This window comes from Podarcis melisellensis (genome assembly GCF_964234715.1).
Source record: "Podarcis melisellensis genome assembly, chromosome: 7".
NCBI lineage: Eukaryota > Metazoa > Chordata > Lepidosauria > Squamata > Lacertidae > Podarcis > Podarcis melisellensis.
Genome location: NC_138539.1, coordinates 28,255,527 through 28,274,685, shown reverse-complemented (window position 1 = coordinate 28,274,685; position 19,159 = coordinate 28,255,527). Strand labels below are relative to the sequence as shown.

Here is a 19,159-nt window from a genome sequence, read left to right as displayed (position 1 = left end):
TTTCCCCCATTCCTGAAAATCAGGGGTGGCAGCATGCAATCAAAGGGGTCAGTTTATTCTGGAGAATCTGGGCCAGGGACCGGGAATGGTTAACTTCATAATAAGTTGGCACCATAATATTGCATTAATAAAGTGGAGAAAGTTTTTTTTTCTAGATACTACTCTTTGACCACTCAGCCCTGTATTGCCTATTCTGGCTGGTAATAGCTTTCCATTAGTTATCACCTGACCCTTTTAACTGAAAAAACCAGAGTTTATAAACAAGAACCCTGCTGGATCAGGCATGGGAAGCCTGCAGCAGGAACTAAATGTTCGCCCCTCTTTTAAAATCATTAAAACAAATGACTCCCTGCAAGTAGGAAATCAGCATCACCTAAAGTCTCCGTCTGAGCATTTCTCCCTGGTGTGCATGTTTTCTGTTTGCAAGGCATGGGTTGTTGTTGTTTTTTGGGGGGCGGAGTATTTTGGTTGTGGTGGTTTCAACCTATGGGAATAGAGAGAGTTTACTGCCACAAGGTACTGAGATAATGTGTAAGCGTGATGCCAGCTCCCTAAAAAAAGTCAACCACCCTGGGCAACCTTTCCTGCTCACACAGTCACAACAGCAACCTGGTTGGGCGCTTGGCTAAGCAGCAGCAAAAGGGGAGGGGGAAGCGCCGCCGCCTCTCACCACCTGCAGGGAGTTTCGCAACAGGAACCTAAGGAAAGCGACTGCTGGGACTCAAGCCACCATCTGGCTTGTCGTCGTTGCTTTACTTTCCGGGCGGAAAGACAGGAGGGCTGATCGTTTTGATGGAGTCTGGGCTGCTTAGCGTCGCCCCGGGGGAAAGTTTGCTCGGGAGGAGGGGAGCCGCGCGGAATTCAAGCGCGCGCGCTTCCGTGCCTCGCGCAGCGCAACTTTGCGCGGAAAAGTCCCCAGAGAAACGAGTGAAAACACCACTGCCGGGCACTTCGAAGGCGCCTTTCCCACCCTCCCCGCCCCGTTTGCTGCTTCGTTTCCCCCCGGGGGACGAGAGAGGGGCGCAACCACCCCGCAACTCTCTCCCCTCAGGCTCCACCTTCTCGGGAAACGGAGCAGCTGCCCCCTTTCCTCTCGCTCTTCCCTACACAAAACTTTGTCTCCCGGCAACTGCGCGGGCGGCGTCACTTCCTCTCCCTTGCAGGCCAGCCGGCGGTGGGCGAGAAAAGGACGAGGGCTCGCTCTTGTGTCTCTGCGGGGCAGCGGCTCCGCGCGGGGACCAGCCGGGCTCCCTCGCGGCCGGAGGAAGGGCAAGCCCGGGGGGAGGGCCACGTGGGGCCGCCGGAGGAGGTGGGTGGGGGGGATGCAGCATGGCCGCGGTGGCGCTGCCCGAGTCGGTTTCCAGTAGCCATGGCGGCGGCGTGGGGAGCCTGGAAGGCGGTGCGGGCACCGGGGGCGCCAGCAGCAACAGCAGCCGGCATGAGAAGAGCCTGGGGCTGCTCACCACCAAGTTCGTCTCCCTCCTGCAGGAGGCCAAGGACGGCGTGCTCGACCTGAAAGCGGTGAGGGGGAGATGGGGGGCTTCGGTCCAGGCGCTGTGGGTGGGATCCGGGCGCTGAGGGAGGAGCGTGCATGTGTCTCACACACACAACGTGGGGTGCGATGGCCCTTGAGGGATCCAGCGGGAGGATCTCTCGACTGGGATCTGGTGAGGGGGAAAGTTCCATGTTGGGAGTAGGCACCTTTTTAATAACTCACCCCTTTTCTGCAGGCTTCGGCGTATGTGGTTTTGCTTTTGCCCCCCTGCCCTGGGTGCGTTTAGCGCTTTAGGGCTCGGTTGCTTCAAATTGATGCTCTGTTTCCTCCTAGTTGCCAGCGCCTGAACACGCTTCTCGGTTGCCCCAAAACTAGAATTATAAACTTGGAAAAGACCACGAGGGTCCTCTAGTCCAATCCCCTGCAATTCAGGAACCTTTTTGCCAACGTGGGTCTCGAATCCACGACCCTCAGGTCAAGAGTCTACCTGACTTCTGTAAAGAAGCTGTGGGCAGTAGGAGTAGCCCCTGCTCTTTTCTCCCACCCTCTCATACCTCCACAGACAAAGGTGCACAATAAGATTTTTTTGTGGCTGACTACGGATTTGAACTCTAGTCTAAGTCCAGTCCTGAAAACAGCTGCACTTGCTCATCCTACAGCTTGCTCTTTATCCCATTGTGCACAGAAGCCTGCTTATGTCGAGCCAAGCTGGTGGAAATGTTGGGGAATTGACCCTTCCTGCGTTCTTGAAACATGTGGAGGGAAGCTTTTAATGTTTAATAGAATATTTTATTTTAATATTTTGTTGGAAGCCGCCCAGAGTGGCTGGGGAAACCCAGCCAGATGGGTGGGGTATAAATAATAAATTCTATTATTATTATTATTATTATTATTATTATTATTATTAACTCTGTATAGAGCACCCTCTTCCCTTTATATATCCTAGGAAAGGTTTTAAGTAGAAGTAACTTCTGAACTTTTATAGCATATCTGGACTGGAGAGACGTATGGCTGGTGGGGCTTTTTAGAAGGAGTTGGATTCATTGAGCTTGTTTTTTAGGGTGAGTAGGAGAAACGGAGGTGTAGCTCAGCAGTAGAGTTCATTGGTATTGCATACTGAGGAACAATCAAAACCAGAAGGGCTATAGAGTGAATCCCTTGGAGAAGTGTGGCTTGAATCCTGCTTTCTTCTATAATTAAGTGGGGAACTTGCAGAATCTTATGTGAAGCAGGTAGTCCTAACTATGGGAAGCCACTGTAATTTACACTGGCTTGTTAGGCCAAAGGGACACGGGTGGTGCTGTGGGTTAAACCACAGAGCCTAGGACTTGCCGATCAGAAGGTCGGCAGTTTGAATCCCCGTGATGGGGTGATCTCCCGTTGCTTGGTCCCTGCTCCTGCCAACCTTGCAGTTCGAAAGCACATCAAAGTGCAAGTAAATAAATAGGTACCACTCTGGCGGAAGGTAAACGGCGTTTCCGTGTGCTGCTCGATGAGCGAGATGAGCGCCGCAACCCCAGAGTCGGCCACGACTGGACCTAATGGTCAGGGGTCAACTTAAAGTTGTGCCAGATCCAACCCCTTTCGAGAGCATGACTACTGCCACCTGAGCTGGCCCCAGCCTGCCAGAGGACCAAACAAAATAGATTTTGCCTCACACCACCCATTTTGCCAGTGTAAGTTCCGCCAGGTTGCCAAGTCACGTGACTGAGCTGAACAGAGTTAGGATCCAGTTTAAGTATCCTCTGGCCGATCCCACCACCAGGAAGCCATTTCTGGGGGACATGCATTGGCCAAGCCACATTGAGCAAGTTACCCCAGCATATCTTCTGCTGAGCCAGGATTGGGGATATACGCCATAGCCTGGCTGAGACCGAGATCTGCCACATCTTTTCTCTCTCATCCTGATGCGATGATTATGTATTTTGTGTTTTTATATTGTGATTTTATCCTGTGAACCGCCCTGAGACCTGCAGGTATAGGGCAGTGTACAAATTTAATCATTAATAATAACAATAATTGTGGCAAAAAATGAAGCGCTTTTTTTGAGAGAGATTTTGAGGGGTTTTAATTGAACCGCTAATAGGGGAATTGTGATCAACTGGCACCAGGCCTGGAATTGGACACGGGTTCAAATTCCTATTTAGTTCTCCATTCCATTGACGGCCCATGGCAAACTGCCACCTATTTCTGTGAGGATAACAATGATCTCTTTCCCAGAACTGTTGAGCAAATATACAAGGCAAAGATTGTAAAACATTTAAAACTGCTATTAAACTATTAGCAACCTCCACCGAGGTGAGTTGCAATAAATTGTGTAGTTGCTCCAGAGTTCTGGTAAACTTGCTACTCCTTATTTTATTTGTCCCCTATAACAAAAGGTCTGTAATCCACTTAATTAAAAACAGATTCAGGTTCAACAATAACCCCCACCCGTATATACATACAGAAACAGCAATATGTAAACTTATGCAGGCTTGCCCAGAAATAAGCTCCAGCTAGTTCTTTTAAGCTTGTGTTCAAGTAAACTTGCCTGGGATCAACCTACCAGAATAATTTTGCTAGCGAAGTAGATTGGTTCTTTGCTCTTGCACTACATAATGAAGGTTATTTTCAATAATTCAGCTGACATTTGTATTCAGCTGGATAAAGTAAACGCAACTATAATTATACTCCAGCAAAGGGCAGATTCATACACTTGCCCAAATAAAGTCCCTTTTTTCGTGACAGAATAGCATGCGTGTTCACCTTCTTCCATCGATAACTCAGCATAAAGGGCATGTAACATGAGCGCTCCTTATATTTACCTAAAGGGATGGATCTAGTCTAAGTTAGATGTACTGAAGATTTCAGTGGGATTTAAATTTAGCTAACTTCATCGGAGCCAATGGAATGTACATGCCTTCCCCTTTAAAAAGGGGGATAGGGGAAGGGATATCTTATGTAGGGGTTTACATGTGTGCAAGATGAGGGGGTCTTGTGCATCCACTCCACCTTGGGGAAATAAATGATCTTTGAGTGTACAAACTAGGTCTTAGGTGCACATTGCCACATTAAGATTCCAGCTTCCCTCCAATTAAAGCAGGAATGAAGAACGTTTTTCAACCCAAGAGCTGAAGTTCCTTCTGGGGAACATTGCAAAAAGGCTTGTATCAGAAGTGGATGGACCAGAGGCAAAATTGGGAAGTGCAGTAAATGTAACTCTTAGCTTTGTACAGTAGGTTTCATTCCAACTATGCAAAAGTCTGGTTTCTCTGCACACATCCCTCCAGCGGAGCTGGACTGATGGAAAGCGGAATGTTAATTTTGTGGTTAGGATTGTGTCTTTAGTGTTGAATGATCAAATATAAGCATGAATTTGGAGAGGAAGCCCTTAATTGGTGGTTAGGGGACGCAGGTAGCACTGTGGTCTAAACCACTGAGCCTCTTGGGCTTGCTGATCAGAAGGTCGGTGGATTGAATCCATGCGACAGTGGTGAGCTCCCATTGCTCTGTCCCAGCTTCTGCCAACCTAGCAGATCGAAAGCACACCAGTGCAAGTCAATAAATAGGTGCTGCTGCAGCGGGAAGGTAAACGGCGTTTCCGTGCGCTCTGGTACTCAGCACAATGTCCCGTTGCGCCAGAAGCAGTTTAGTCATACTGGCCACATGACCCGAAAAGCTGTCTGTGGACAAACACTGGCTCCCTCGGCCTGAAAAGCGAGATGAGTGCCGCACCCCATAGTCGCCTTTGACTGGATTTAACTGTCCAGGAGTCCTTTACCTTCACCTTAATTGATGGTTGTAGGTTGGATCAAAGTAACAGCTTCTTTGCTGGTAGATGTGGATGAAAAAGCTACAGTTGAAAAATGTGTTTTTCATTGTTGCCAAAAAGTGTATATATATGTGTGTGGGTTAATGAACAACTGGATTAGGGGGTGAAGCAAAATAGGGGGTCTTTTCACACAAAAAATATTAAAGTGAAATTTGTCTCTGATGGAATATGAGCAGGGGGTGGAAGTTTCAGGCAGCTTGATCCTTAAAGAATTTACATTGGTAAGAGTCTTGGACCCATGCCAATGCAAAAATTTGAGGCTCAGAGCTTAGGCTGCTAATCACGTTGGCTGTTACTTGCAGGTTAAATTTTACTCTTAAAGCTATCGCTTTCAGCAACAGTTCAACAACATAAAGTGTTCTAGAGCATCCCTCTTGAGCATCCCTGATTTCCTGCCCCCCTTTTTATCTCATTACTTCTTTTACTCAGAAGGTCCATGATTTCATTTGTTTGGTGGTGTTCGTTACTGAGGTTCAGTCTGAACCATTGCCATTATATTTTGGAATGATAGCAAACCCCATAATAACACTGCTCTTCCATAAATGACATTAAGAAGCCTATCTTCCTTTGATACAATGAATTGTCATCCTGCTCCCTTCCACAAATCTTGTTCCCATTTTTAGAAATGAAATGACAGATTATTCCTTTACATCCTGCTCAAGGAAAGCATGTTGTCTTTTCAGCCCCACTTACCATTTCCCTTGTTCTCATGCATGGCTAATTCTGAAAGAACTCATTCCCATGTGTGGAATTCTGTGGACATGTTTTAAGGAGGTCATTCTTTTAGGCATTTTGCTTGAAGGTTACTGTCCCTGTCCAAGAGTCAGAGAGGGTGGTCTAACACATCTAATTGTGCATCTGTGTCTGTGGCAGGTTGAAGATTTACCCTTTTAGGCTTGTGATTAATATTCTCTATGAGGCTTGTACAGCTTCACTGAAGCTGTCTAATGAGCCTCCCCTTTTGCCCTTCATCTGCATAAATTATTCTTTATCTTACCAGGCTGCCGACACACTTGCTGTAAGACAAAAAAGGCGGATCTACGACATCACCAATGTTTTGGAAGGGATAGATCTCATAGAAAAAAAGTCAAAAAACAGCATCCAGTGGAAGTAAGATAACTGATTTTTAATTTTCTTACATAGAAATACAGAATGCTGTTTTCCTTCACAGATGAATGTTATCACTGTTAGGTATTTATGTAACGAAAATAAGGTATATATGTAATGAAAACAATGCATGTCAGCAATACCAGCTTTTGTATTCTCTGCAGACACTAGTCTCCAAGCAGTTGTTTGTCAGGACCTGAAAGTATATTTTGCCACAAATGCAAACCCTTTCATTGGTGGCCAGGCAACAGAGGCTCCACAGTTCAGCAGAAAATCACACATGAAAACCCCAAAAAAGAGATGGATTGTCTCTTTGAAAGCCTCCCTACTCATATCATACAGAATCAAAATGCAATTTAAACTTAATTGTTATTACACTATTTATAGAATTAATTTTTTTGCTGCTATGATATCTTTTCTACTTTTGCCATTTTTGTTACTCATTTACAGTAGCATTGAATTTTTTTGCTCTCTCTTAAGAGGTGTAGGTGCCGGTTGCAATACGAAGGAAGTCGTAGATAGACTGAGGTACCTTGAAGCAGAAATTGAAGAATTGGAGCTAAAAGAAAAGGAGCTGGATCAGCAGAAACTGTGGTTACAGCAAAGCATAAAAAATGTCAAGGAAGATTCCACAAATAAATGATATCCTTTGAAACATGCTGTGTAATTCTTGCAGATGGAATTATTGCTGCTGTGCCTTGGTGAAACACAGAAAATGGAGATGGAATAAGTGATGGGCATTTTCTCAAATGGGAGTTTTGAGGGGTTTGACAACAGTTGATACTAATTTTTGTCTGCTATTCAAAATGAGTTGTGGGAACATAGACCTTTAGTGGATTAATAAGGGAAGCGAAATGCCCATCAGGAGGCAAAATTCCATACATGGCCATTAGCTACCAGTTGGATCCTATTCAATGTTTACACAGAATTCTCGTATTCACAGGTGCTGTTTCAAGAATGGAAAGCATTCTCATACAAGGCAGTGCTTCCTTTTTCATTTACTCCCCCATTGCTGCAGCCCTTTGTACCATATTGCATCTTGGTCCAGATCGTCCCTCATCCACAGAGTCCTTTTTTGAGGCAGCAGTGAAGTGGGTGACTTGTCTGAACAGAATTTTTTTTTCCATTCATGCAACAGCACCTTTGGATTCAGGCTAATGGGACTTTTTAATACCCAAGATACAAAATGGGCAGAGGCTGCTTTTGCTAAACAACTTAGAGCTGCTTTCTTACAATCAAATGGTATATAAATTTTGTTTAATAATTAAAATAAATGTGTTTTTTACTATGCAATTTCAGTTACTAGTCCAGGGTATGACAGGCAAAATATTGAAACAGAACTACCTAACTAGCCTGGTAAATTTCCTAAAACGTACTTGAAAAAGGTCAACAGTATCATTGTTATTTTGAAACTTTCCTTGACACAGACCACTTTTTCATACATCACTCATGAAGACATTTGTGACTGCTTCAACGGTAAGTTGCTGAGAAGTTTGACATGTTTGTTAAATGGTGTCAGGAGAAAACCCAGTTGTGTTCACTATATGGTCCCCTTATCAGTTAGTGCTAAAGTTATGCTGGCTGTGGTTTATGAGAGTTGCAGGTTCACAACACCTGGAGAGCTGCATATTCTCTGCCCCTGCTTTATGTAGACCTGGACTTCAGCTACAATCCTAAAACACGAGAAAGTAATCCCTATGTGAATACAGTGGCCCTTGATTTCAGAGTAAATGTGCTAAAGCAAAGATAGCACCACATTTTTGTGTGCAATAGGGGTGGGAAAATAAAGCTGGTAGAATATGGGGAAGTGAAATGGCCAGTTTACGATCACTTAAAACTTTCTTCCATTAAAAACATGATTTCTCTTTATACAGTGTAGCCATCCTGTACTGTTTTTTTCCACACTGAAATATAGCATATCTTATTTGATCATGTAACCCTTTCCAAGTATGCTGAATTTTATTTTGTATATTTATTCTGACATGTTTTCATGACCCATTGGCCATGTCCTTCAGCCAGTACAAAACAAAACAACAAAACAAAACCTCCCTGTATACTATCCAGGAATGTGTGTGCATGCATTCAGCTTAACACTTGACAATTACTCCACAATCAGGGGATACACTACTAGCAATTCAGGCTCCTTCTGGCACACAGTTAGAAGTTCCTGTACCTCATGTGGTATGTATAAACAGCTCTTTTAATCTGTGTGGTTAGCAAATATTAATAATATTTTTTTAAAAAAGTTTTGGACTCAAGTAGTGTATATGTTCTAACTGGGGCTTGTGCTTACAGAATAAACTTGCTAAATTAATAGCAAAGAATAGTATACCTAGTTTGTGTTCTAATCTATTATTTTTTATGTTTCTTTGAAACATGCAGCATTCATCACTTCAACTATTAAATTACCGATAGTTATTTATGCTGAGCCTGAGTGAAACATATTTACACAATAGAGGTTTGGGGGGTTTTTTTTAGAATTTCCAGGAGGAAATACTTGCTCCACATTTTCAGTTTCAAGTTTCCTTTGCTGCTACAAAAGTCACACAAATGGGAAGCTCTGGCGGGCCTGGTTAGGCTCGGGGGCCAGAGGTTTCGCATCACTAGTATAAAGCAAAAGCATTATCACTACAGGCAGCAGCAACATTCACTGAAATTTTGATGCAGTTCTGAGTCAGGATGCGTGTTCAGTGTGCAATTAGCTTCCAAACAGCTTGACCATGTGAAGATATGTTGGATTATGATGTAGATTAGAGGTGAGGAGGTATACCTGTGTACTTGTATCGTCATTCTTTATGATTTCAACTTCTCAACTAGCACATTCTCATCTGTTCAGTACACAGCTTTCACCTGCATTTTTTTTTACTTGTCCAGTTTATTTTAATAATAATAATAATAATAATAATAATAATAATAATAATAATAATAATAATAAATAACAACAATCTTTATTACGGTCCAGAGACCAACAAAACATTACAAATCAATACAGAGTTCATACACTCTACAGCTTCTCGGCCTTTTGGCTAAGATCAAGTGTAATAATAATAATAATAATAATTTATTATTTGTACCCCGCCCATCTGGCTGGGTCTGCCCAGCCACTCTGGGCGGCTTCCAACAAAGATGAAAGATACACTAAAATGTCACATATTAAAAACTTCCCTGAACATGGCTGCCTTCAGATGTTTTTACTTCAGATGTTTTTACCTCAGTCCAGTTCGGCTTAATTGCTAAGCCTATTGCCATAAAGGATGGTGACTTTACCTTTTAACTTTGCTTCCTTTCTAAAGAGACAAAACAAATACCAGATCAATCTGAAGAGTCATTCGGGGCCTATCCATGTGCTGCTTATAAACAAAGAGTCCAGTTCCTCAAAGCCAGTGGTTTTTCCGGTACCTCCTCCAGATGACCTCATGCAACCTCCATCTCAGTTGCCAGCTCCATTGATTTCCCCTAAAGTGAATGTAGATCCTCAAAAGTCTAGAGATCCTCCTCATCAGGGTCAGTCCCTCCCACGGATACCACCAGTCACAGATCTATCAGCAGGTAGTGATTTCCCCTTTTCTCAATTAGCAGCAAATTAAAAATATAAAGGGTTGAGCTAAGGATTTGTGGGTGGAAGGCAATGCTTACATGTGACTGTTCTAAAATCGAGCAGCAAAATCCATGTATTAAGAATTAGTTAACATATTTTTGCTATTCACATAAGCATCGCTAAAATCAAGTGCATGCCAATATTAAAATGTGAGCTTGTGGTAACAAAGAGTTTGTGCCTGTATCAGAAATGTTGTGTTCCAGAAATTTGCGTTGAACTAATATTGTCGATTTCTAATGTGAACTTCCCCACCCTGTAGACATCAGTTTGCAGGAGAGCCAGACGCCTGAAACTCTGTATGCTGGCATTCCAGATTCTGAGCTGTATAACAGCCTTATAGCAGAAACTACACCTAGCTCAAATACCTGCCAGTCCTTCCTTCCGCTGGACGTAAACAGTATTCTGAAGCCGAATGCGTTTGACATCGCAAAGATGGATGAGCCTGGAGGTAAATTACATACTTCGTTTGATTATAACTTTGAAGGGGGGAAGGACAGTTGCTGGTGTCCTGAAGCGTAAAACAGGAAAAGAAAGCAGCCCAGTGCTATTTGATGACAATGTTGAGCTGTGGGATTTTTATTTTTTTACGGTCTTAACATTGGCTATATTTCGAGGAGAGTATCTTTGCTTTTGTAGTTATTTTGTGAGGTGCTGAAGCAGATGTTCATGGGCAAATGGTTTTGGTGGAAATGGTTAGGGAGGATAAGAGTTGTAATCCAGAGTATATGGAGGGCACCAGGTTGGGGAAGGCTGATTAAGAGGATGACGGGAAGGATTACTGATAATGTAAAGCATTTTGAACAGAACTGCACATAAAAACTAAGCATGTTTTATTATGAAAATACTATAAAGGAGTATTTGAATGTCTCCTAGCTACCCCTTCAGGGTAGGCTAAACAGGGTGTGTGCATGGTAGTTTACAAAATACTCTTCATAACTGACCTGGCATTTTGTTTTGTAATTTTCTGAATCCTGTAACTTGAGAATCATGCTGCGTGTTAAGCCACTCTATATTCCCATTTCACTAGAGATACCAAAGAGCAGACTACATGAAATATTAAGAGTCCATGGAAAATTTCAGGAGCCTTAAATACCTGTAGCTAGCTAACACGTTTACTTGACTAACTGCACATGCCAACTGGAAATATGAAAGCCTCATAACTCCCTCCCGTGTTTTAGCCAATTTGATCTTAGTGTTTATGTGGATAGCCATGAATTTGCTTTTTGTGTTCATAGGAATAATTAACAGTGATATCATTGATGAATTGATGTCCTCTGATGGTAAGTTTATGTTCTCATTGTCTCATCCTTCTTTACAAAGTGTGATGTCTCTGCTTCACTAGTTAACAGTTCCCTGCAAATGCCAGCTCAACATCCCTTTGCTAGAGTTTTAGGTGGACATGTACTTGAAGCAGTTAGATTTCATGATTATTTTACCCTGTTGAATTTAGAGCATGTTGGCATTCCGTGGCATTCTGCTGCTTGCAGTTAACAAAGCAGTGAGTTTCCCTAACTTTAGTACGTATGCCCTCCTCCAATCTTTCATTATAAACAATGCTGGGGTGACACTGCTGGGACACTCTTTAGGAATGCAAGAAATATGTCAACAAAGTCACACAAATTATCATTTTTATTTCCATTTGCCTATGCAAAACGTTTAACAAAATAAGGAAAGGATAGAAGACTGCAGTTTGCTTTTTAAATGATTTCTGCCCACAATTTTAACCACAGCCCTCTTTAGGGTCCAAAGTATATTTTATACTGTAGTTCCCACTTTCTTAAATATGTAGAATCCTCTGTGTGTTTACTCAGAAGTAAGTCCTGCTGATTTCAATGGGTTTACCGTCTGAAAAGTTTGCCTCAGAGTGTAGCTTTAGATTGTGTTGTTCATATGACACATTCTAGAATAAATTGGATGAGTAATATAGCAAGTTGAATGGCACTACTCAGAAGCACTAAGGTTTACATTGAGTAAATCAGAGCAGCAAACTGCTGGGAGCTTAGCTCACTGAAAACACCAGGCAACCACCCATAGCCTCCAGATTTTAATACCAATTCCAGACTCCCAGGATTCATCAGGGTTAATTGAAACAGCATCCTTTTATTGCAGACTCTGAATGAGCAGATCACCCATTATACTAACCTAATTGAGTGTGTTTTCATAATAATGGCAAGGGAACCTATAGCTGACAGCCTTTCCCACTTGCAAATTGTTACCTGTGAATTACTGCAACATGCTGTTTGCAGAATTATTCAACAGCTTACCCACCAGCCTTCAAAGGTCAGGATGGTATGCTTGAATTTCTCACTTTAGCCTGAGATAAATTATGACTTTCTAACAATCACCCAATAAATCTGGTTTCCAACACTCTAAGAGTGTCATCTGTTCTGCAAGGATGAAGTTGGATCATCATAAATTGTTGCATGAGCAGTCTACAAACATGTACATTTGAAATAGACTTTTCACTCCTCCAGTTTTACTCCTCCTCTTGCTAGTAGTTTCCTCCTTTCCAAAGTTTCATTTTGTTTCAGACTTCACACATGGGATTGACTAGCACACTGCTTGAACTTGGGACCTATTGGAATTAGTGTGGCTAAAATTTAACAAACTTATTCAAGATTCAACCCATGATGCCCCTGTGCCAATACAGGAAGATTGTTGAACATGAATCTCAAACTCAACTCAACAGGAGAATGTCCCTTATGAAATGCTTGAGCAGACTCTGCCTGAGTTTTCTTTTTGCACAATCCAATAAGTGTCATGTTCCAACACTAATAATTGCCAGTGGTGCATGAACCTCATTGCAAAATAAACCTTTGTGCTGCCAAATTGTGTACAAGGAGTCTGTACCAGAAGCATGCCTGGTCCAAAGCTTCTCAACAAATTTCTCAAATGCCATATATAGTGTTTTTCCCTTTTGAATTTGCCCATGAATTAGGAGGATGTGGGGGCTTTCCACCAGCAAATCAGCTTTAGGTTGTCCCACTATCCCCTATAATAATTAAGCTTCCTTTTTAAGTTTTCTATCAAACAAAGATGTTTCTGATCTTAAGCATCTCGCTGAAATGGTTTTGCACTTCAGCTGCAAATAAATGTTCTCAGCTGTCCAACTATTCTTCATAGCCCTGCTATTATGCCACCCTTGCTTCCGCAGAATCTTGATTGAGGGAGTCAAAACTTTTTTCCAAATGAAGCAAGCAAATTCAACAACTGCTTTCTTTGTAACCTTGTTGCATTCCATTAACAAGCCAACAAAGAAATTTTAATTTCATAATTGTGGTTGATAGGCTTATTTAAAAATGGTTGCTTCACTTCAGTGCACTTGCTGTTTCAGAGGCCCACAATTTTAGCCCACCGGTTCAGAAAATTACTTGGCCCCCTTCTATATGTGCACCATATGGATGGGAGTCTTCCTCTTAAATAACTTGTGCAGCATCTCTGCTGTTGCCTGAAAACCATCACATCTCATGTCTTTTTGATTCCATCAGAGGCGTTCCAGTTGCTTTTTCCAAATTGTATAAGCTGGTTGTGAGCTGCCTTTCCGCTTCATACCTGAGGGCGTGGGGAAAATACAATTTAACACTTCTACATTTTCAGCACAGTAAATGTATTGGATGACAATACGACATCATCCAATCCACTTTTTTGCATTATATGCGTTTAAAGCTCATTTCATAGCACAACACTGCTAGTTCCTTATTCCTATAATTTGACTTGAATATAATTAAGCTGCCATAGTGCATCATGTAAAAATGGTGCTTTGGTTTTGAAATGATTTGTGAGGCATCCTGTAAAAAAGGGTCTCGTGGTATTGACAGAATATTACGTGGTGGTCCAAAGCTTATCTTGCAGTCCAGGGGTGTGCAAACCTGAGTTCCTTATACAGGCTGCTTCTGGACAAGGAACTACCTCTGTCTCATTCTTTACTTGATTTCACTTGCTCATAAAATTCCACAAGATAATGTACACAGTTGTTCTACATGCCCATGCTAAGTGGACTTCACCAGAGGGTAATAAATTCCATTGCACAGTATTCACTTTTGCTGTGCTGACCATCAAGATTTGAGTCGCTAAACAGACATAAAGAAATGCATAATACAAAATTAACATAAAGACACTTTCACATTTTGCACTGTATGCTTTAAGTAACAAAATGGGTATCCTTTCTACCAGTTCTTTGCCTTTCTACCCAGTAGAGTCAAAGCTAGCATGAATCTCTATTTGTCATATGTGGAGATCAGTACTGGAGCAGAATCTTTGCCAACCTCATTCTCAGCAGTCTCTTACGCCTAAACAGCCTTCCAGGATGTTGGGTGAATGTGGCAGCAATGATAATGGTTTTGGAGTCCGGGAGAATAATGATGCTAATTCAGAACTAGGAATCAGGATAGCTATGTGTTCATTTGCAAAGGACTGGTACTGTAACTGTGACACAAAATTGATATTTCTTTTCCCCTCTGCAGTCTTCCCCCTCTTACGGCTGTCTCCTACTCCTGGAGATGACTACAACTTCAACCTGGATGATAACGAAGGAGTCTGTGACCTCTTTGATGTGCAGATACTGAACTACTAGATTTGATGCAGCCAAGATTGCCTCATCTACCTCTAACGATATAATATTGTAGACTTAATTTCATAACACAAGTATTTAAAATAATGAATGTAAAACTTCTGTAGTTCACCAACGCTGGGTTACGTTCTTCCTTGTACTTCGTTATTTTGACCAACTTATAAACTCAGTAAAACAGAAGCTTCCTTTTACTGCAGTGCAGGGATTGGTGTTCCTAGAGATGTTACAGTAGCTTAATACAGTTACTTGAAAACCCCAATTCTTTTTAATTTGTTCTTTAGGAACCAAAGTTTCATAAGCCCAACTCTGCTTCCTGTACAACTCCAGACTGCTGAGTTTTATGCACCTGGAAATCTTCTACAATCATTCTAGATTTCTGACCTTTTATGTCTTAAAACTGCCACTGCCAATTGTAGAATGAAGGGCATTAACTAGTTTATGCTACATTGTTTCAGTGAACACTTTTGTGGAGTGCCTTTTTAATTAGCACTTTATTTTGTTCTCTGTTTTTTTACTTCTGACATTCCACATTCCTAGATTTAGGAAAGCACTATTTGTAGTTTGTATTAAAAGAGTGCCAATGCTTGTACATTAACAAGATTTTTAAAATAAAACTATACAAAGAGTTGCTTCTTGCCGATTTATCAGGGGGTGCAATATTGATGTAATACATACCATTTGGTACTACAGTTGGGACAGCAAGTCAGTAGCAGTATCCACATTGGCTGGTTCACCTTCCATAGCTTTTTGAATCTGATGAAGGAAACAGACATGCTCAGCGATTTGGGTCCATTGTCCATGTATAATTTAAGAATACACTTACAGCCACCAACTCATTGAAAACTGAAGCCTAAATGCAGCATAGTAACACAACAAAATATAATAACAGATGCCAAATGAAAGAATAAAAGGGGATATTTGGAGCCAAACATACAGGAACAGATTTCCATGCCAAAATCAAATACAATAAATTAATACCACAAAGTTCCAATTAACACAATGGGTTTACATTCCCCTTATAATTCCAGTACATTGTGAAAAGAGGCTTTACTTTATTTTTGTATAAGGCAAAGGAATTACCTGAAAGTTCTTTGGAGAGTCTGGTGAAATGGCTTTGGACAATTGCTTAACTTCTTTCTGTACTTCTGTAAATACCTTATTCACCATGTTAACCTTTTCATCGTTCACAATATTAATCTTTGGGGGAAAAGAAAACAAATTTTAGGCTTTTGTATTTCAAGATCAACCTAAGAGCGTTTTCTGTGCAGTAAGCTACAGAAAATCAATGTGTTGTGTTTTAAAATAACTTTGGAGGATATACATGGCACTAAACTATACTAAGATTTCAAAAGTTCACCAAGGGAACCATTCTTACATAACGGCTCAGCTTGTTCATTAGGCTGAGGCAGGGTGAAGTCTTTCAAAAATAAGCAAAAATAGATTTGCATCACTCACTTCCAAGAATCAGGCTTATAGATTTTAAATATGAGAAAATTACTACAGGCATTTCCAGACTGTTGCTGTTCTTGGGGCAATTCAACCCCATTCCAGCCGATTCAGGCTGTACAATTAAAGCTGATTTAGAGCTCTGGTTAAAACAAACCCATGTTCCCAAAAGATCAGACTCTCAAGTGATGAGGAGTGACTGGAAAATGGGGATAACAACATTGCATCAAAGCGTTACCTAATCTCCACAAACAAATCATTAAACAGCCAATGTCATCTAATCTCTCAGCAAATAAATCAGGATGAATGCTCATTAAACGGGTAATCTAGAAGTGGCCTGTGTCTTTATTCAGCCAAGAGAAAGTCATAGTCGGTACAGCTTGAGACTCTTAATCTCAGGGTTGTGGGATTCCTGCATTGCAGGGGGCTGGACAAGATTGCCCTTCCAGTACTACAATTATATGAGTATTGTTGTTGCCTTTACATGCGTATGGAGGGAGAGCTGGGTCATATTTTCTGGCCTCGCTAACCTCAGCTGAAGTTATGGAGATGTTGGGTCAGCAGGCACAATCCCCCCCCCCCCATGCATTCATTCACCTTGGATTGAAGTCAAGAATGGGGCTTGTAGAATGTCCTGTACCTTCCATCACTCTGCAATTGCATATGCCATCCTTTCTCAACTTTGGGTCTCCAGGTGTTAGACTACAACTCCCATCATCCATAGTGAGAAGGGGATGATGGGAGTCGTAGTTCAACACCTGAGGGCCCACGGTTGAGAAAGAATGGCATATGGCACTAGGGTTGTTTCCGTTTATCATGCACAGCACAAGTTGTTAAGATGTTCCTAATGAAAAATGTAAAACAACAGCAAGAAGGAATCTTCTAAAACTAACCTTTTTTAGATTTGTTGTCACTGGCTTTGCTTTCCTTTTAACCTTCGCAATTTTCTTGTTGGCCACATGGAATACATTCATCGGCTTCTGACTTTTTCCCTTGTTCTTGCCCATTGCCTAAAATATTGTTTTCAAGAGTTTAAATAATGTGTTTTGGCTGCTGTAGTAAGCAATAATACTTAAAAGCTCATTGAATCTTTCATGCAAATAAGGCTGCAGTTTTACACATTAATGTGGGAAGAAGTCTCATTAAAGCAACTGAGACTTGCATAAAATGAAGCTATAAACCCAGATTCCTGGCTATTCAAGTGCTAAGAAATGACACATAATAGCCACAATTCAACCCAGAATTCAAGTGCACACTTAAGTCAAGTGTATTAAGATTGTCAGCAACAGGTTTAAAGGGCCAGCAGGGTGCAATCAGTACTCTGAGTCAGCCAGTACAGCTTCATAGCAGAGCAACAGACCACCTCTCCCCATATGAACCAACCCAGATCTTGCGAACATGATCTGAACTGTAGCCTAACAACATCTGGAGAACCAGGGTCGCACCCATCCCTTCTATAAAGGAGCACTAGAAGAAAAATGAGTTATATCCTCTCCAGAACTGTGTGCCCTTTCCCACGCACAGCCATAAAATGTCCAGTTGCACTGGCAATCCTCTAGCACAGCCTTTTCCAGCCCTGAGGCCCCAATCTACAATTCCCATCAGCCCCAGCCAGCATGCCCAATGGTCAAAGATCTTGGGAACGGTAGTCCAACATCTGAGAAACTACAACACATCAAGGGAAGTAGGGCTGCATACGGGAGAAGAAGAAAATCTCCCCAATAAGAGTTCTGGGCTGGTTGCAGCTGTAAACAGGAGCACTCCTCTTAAGCCCTGAGGATACACTGCAACATTACATTGACAAGGAGAGTCTGATGGGTCGGGCCAAAGGCCCATCCAGTCCAGCAGACTGTTATCCCAGAGGTCCTCAGGAAAACCTCAAGCAGGACCAGTGCCAGCTTTACGTATAAACTAAACAAGCTATTGCTTAGGGGCCCCCTCTCTTGCGCCCACCCCCCAAAAATTCACTATTAATATACTTCCTCTTAATTGTATTTCAGTTCAACAATTACTTTGATAACATACATATTCTGTTGTGTGCAAATGGCTTTAGATACCTATTAGGTGGTCCATAAATTACCACATAGCATATATTCAACGCAAAAAACAGCGACAATTTGTTGTTGACAAAGGACAGCTGGACATATAAAAGGGCCCCATTACCTTCAGTAGCTTGAAGGTAAAGGGACCCCTGACCATTAGGTCCAGTCATGGCCGACTCTGGGGTTGCAGCGCTCATCTCACTTTACTGGCCGAGGGAGCCGGCGTACATCTTCCGGGTCATGTGGCCAGCATGACTAAGCCGCTTCTGGGGAGCCAGAGCAGCACACGGAAACACCATTTACCTTCCCGCCGGAGCGGTACCTATTTATCTACTTGCACTTTGAGGTGCTTTGGAACTGCTAGGTTGGCAGGAGCAGGGATTCAAACCGCCGACCTTCTGATCGGCAAGCCCTAGGCTCTGTGGTTTAAACCTAAATCAGGTCCTGAGCAGGACCCGGTGAGCGCAAGAGCCCCTCTGCCCTCCTCCGGTTCCCAGCCATTGGCATGTAGGCGCATTGCTGCTTCCGTCCTTGAAGGGAGAGCACAGCCATCGGGGGTAAAGAGCCATTAACAGCGTCGCCCTCCACAAATTTGCCCAACAAAACCTGGTGTCCATCACTGCCTCCTGCGGGGGGCAAAGTTCCGCAGTTGCACTCTGCGCCGCTTATATACCTCGCTTACACGAGGGTAAAACGCGGGTACACCCTGAAGTCCGAGCCCACGCTTCCCCCCCCCCACCCCGCTCTTCCCACGGCTTTACCTTCTTTGCACGCACAGCCAACACCTTGCAAACTCGTCCGGCTTCCAGGCTCTCCCTTGCCTACTGCACCACGTGCGGCGGCGGCGGTGGCGCCTGACGTCATCCGAAAGCGACAGGGAGTTCCCCAGCTACATGCCCGGGCCTGAAATTGTGTGTCTGCGGAGAGCTCCCCTGGGTGGCGCAATCTTTGCCTGTGCCCGCCTGGAGGAAACTTGCAGGGTTGTGTGTGCGCGCTGCGGTGTGATTAGATCTTAGCCACTAACTTCTGTTTCTACCTGATTTTATATTACATATGCACACAGTCAGCCTTCCCTGCCCGTTGAGCA

General features: G+C 42.7%; 2 protein-coding genes across 2 annotated transcripts; one reads left to right on the top strand and one right to left on the bottom strand.

Moving 5' to 3' along the window:
- Positions 1-940: 940 nt before the first annotated feature.
- E2F5 (E2F transcription factor 5) lies at positions 941-15,210 on the top strand. Its single transcript, XM_081919767.1, has 9 exons — positions 941-1,521; positions 6,310-6,419; positions 6,897-7,058; positions 7,849-7,892; positions 8,533-8,597; positions 9,710-9,965; positions 10,274-10,462; positions 11,250-11,294; positions 14,478-15,210. Exons 1-9 carry the CDS (start codon positions 1,330-1,332, stop codon positions 14,585-14,587), a joined length of 1,173 nt encoding a protein of 390 aa, XP_081775893.1. The 5' UTR covers positions 941-1,329; the 3' UTR covers positions 14,588-15,210.
- On the bottom strand, positions 15,211-18,989 carry RBIS (ribosomal biogenesis factor). The gene is made up of 4 exons (XM_081919920.1): positions 18,834-18,989; positions 16,924-17,040; positions 15,665-15,781; positions 15,211-15,337 (listed from the first exon to the last, which is right to left on the bottom strand). The coding sequence occupies exons 2-4, from the start codon at positions 17,035-17,037 to the stop codon at positions 15,269-15,271; spliced, it is 300 nt and encodes a 99-aa protein (XP_081776046.1). The 5' UTR covers positions 17,038-17,040; positions 18,834-18,989; the 3' UTR covers positions 15,211-15,268.
- Between the last annotated feature and the right edge of the window lie 170 nt (positions 18,990-19,159).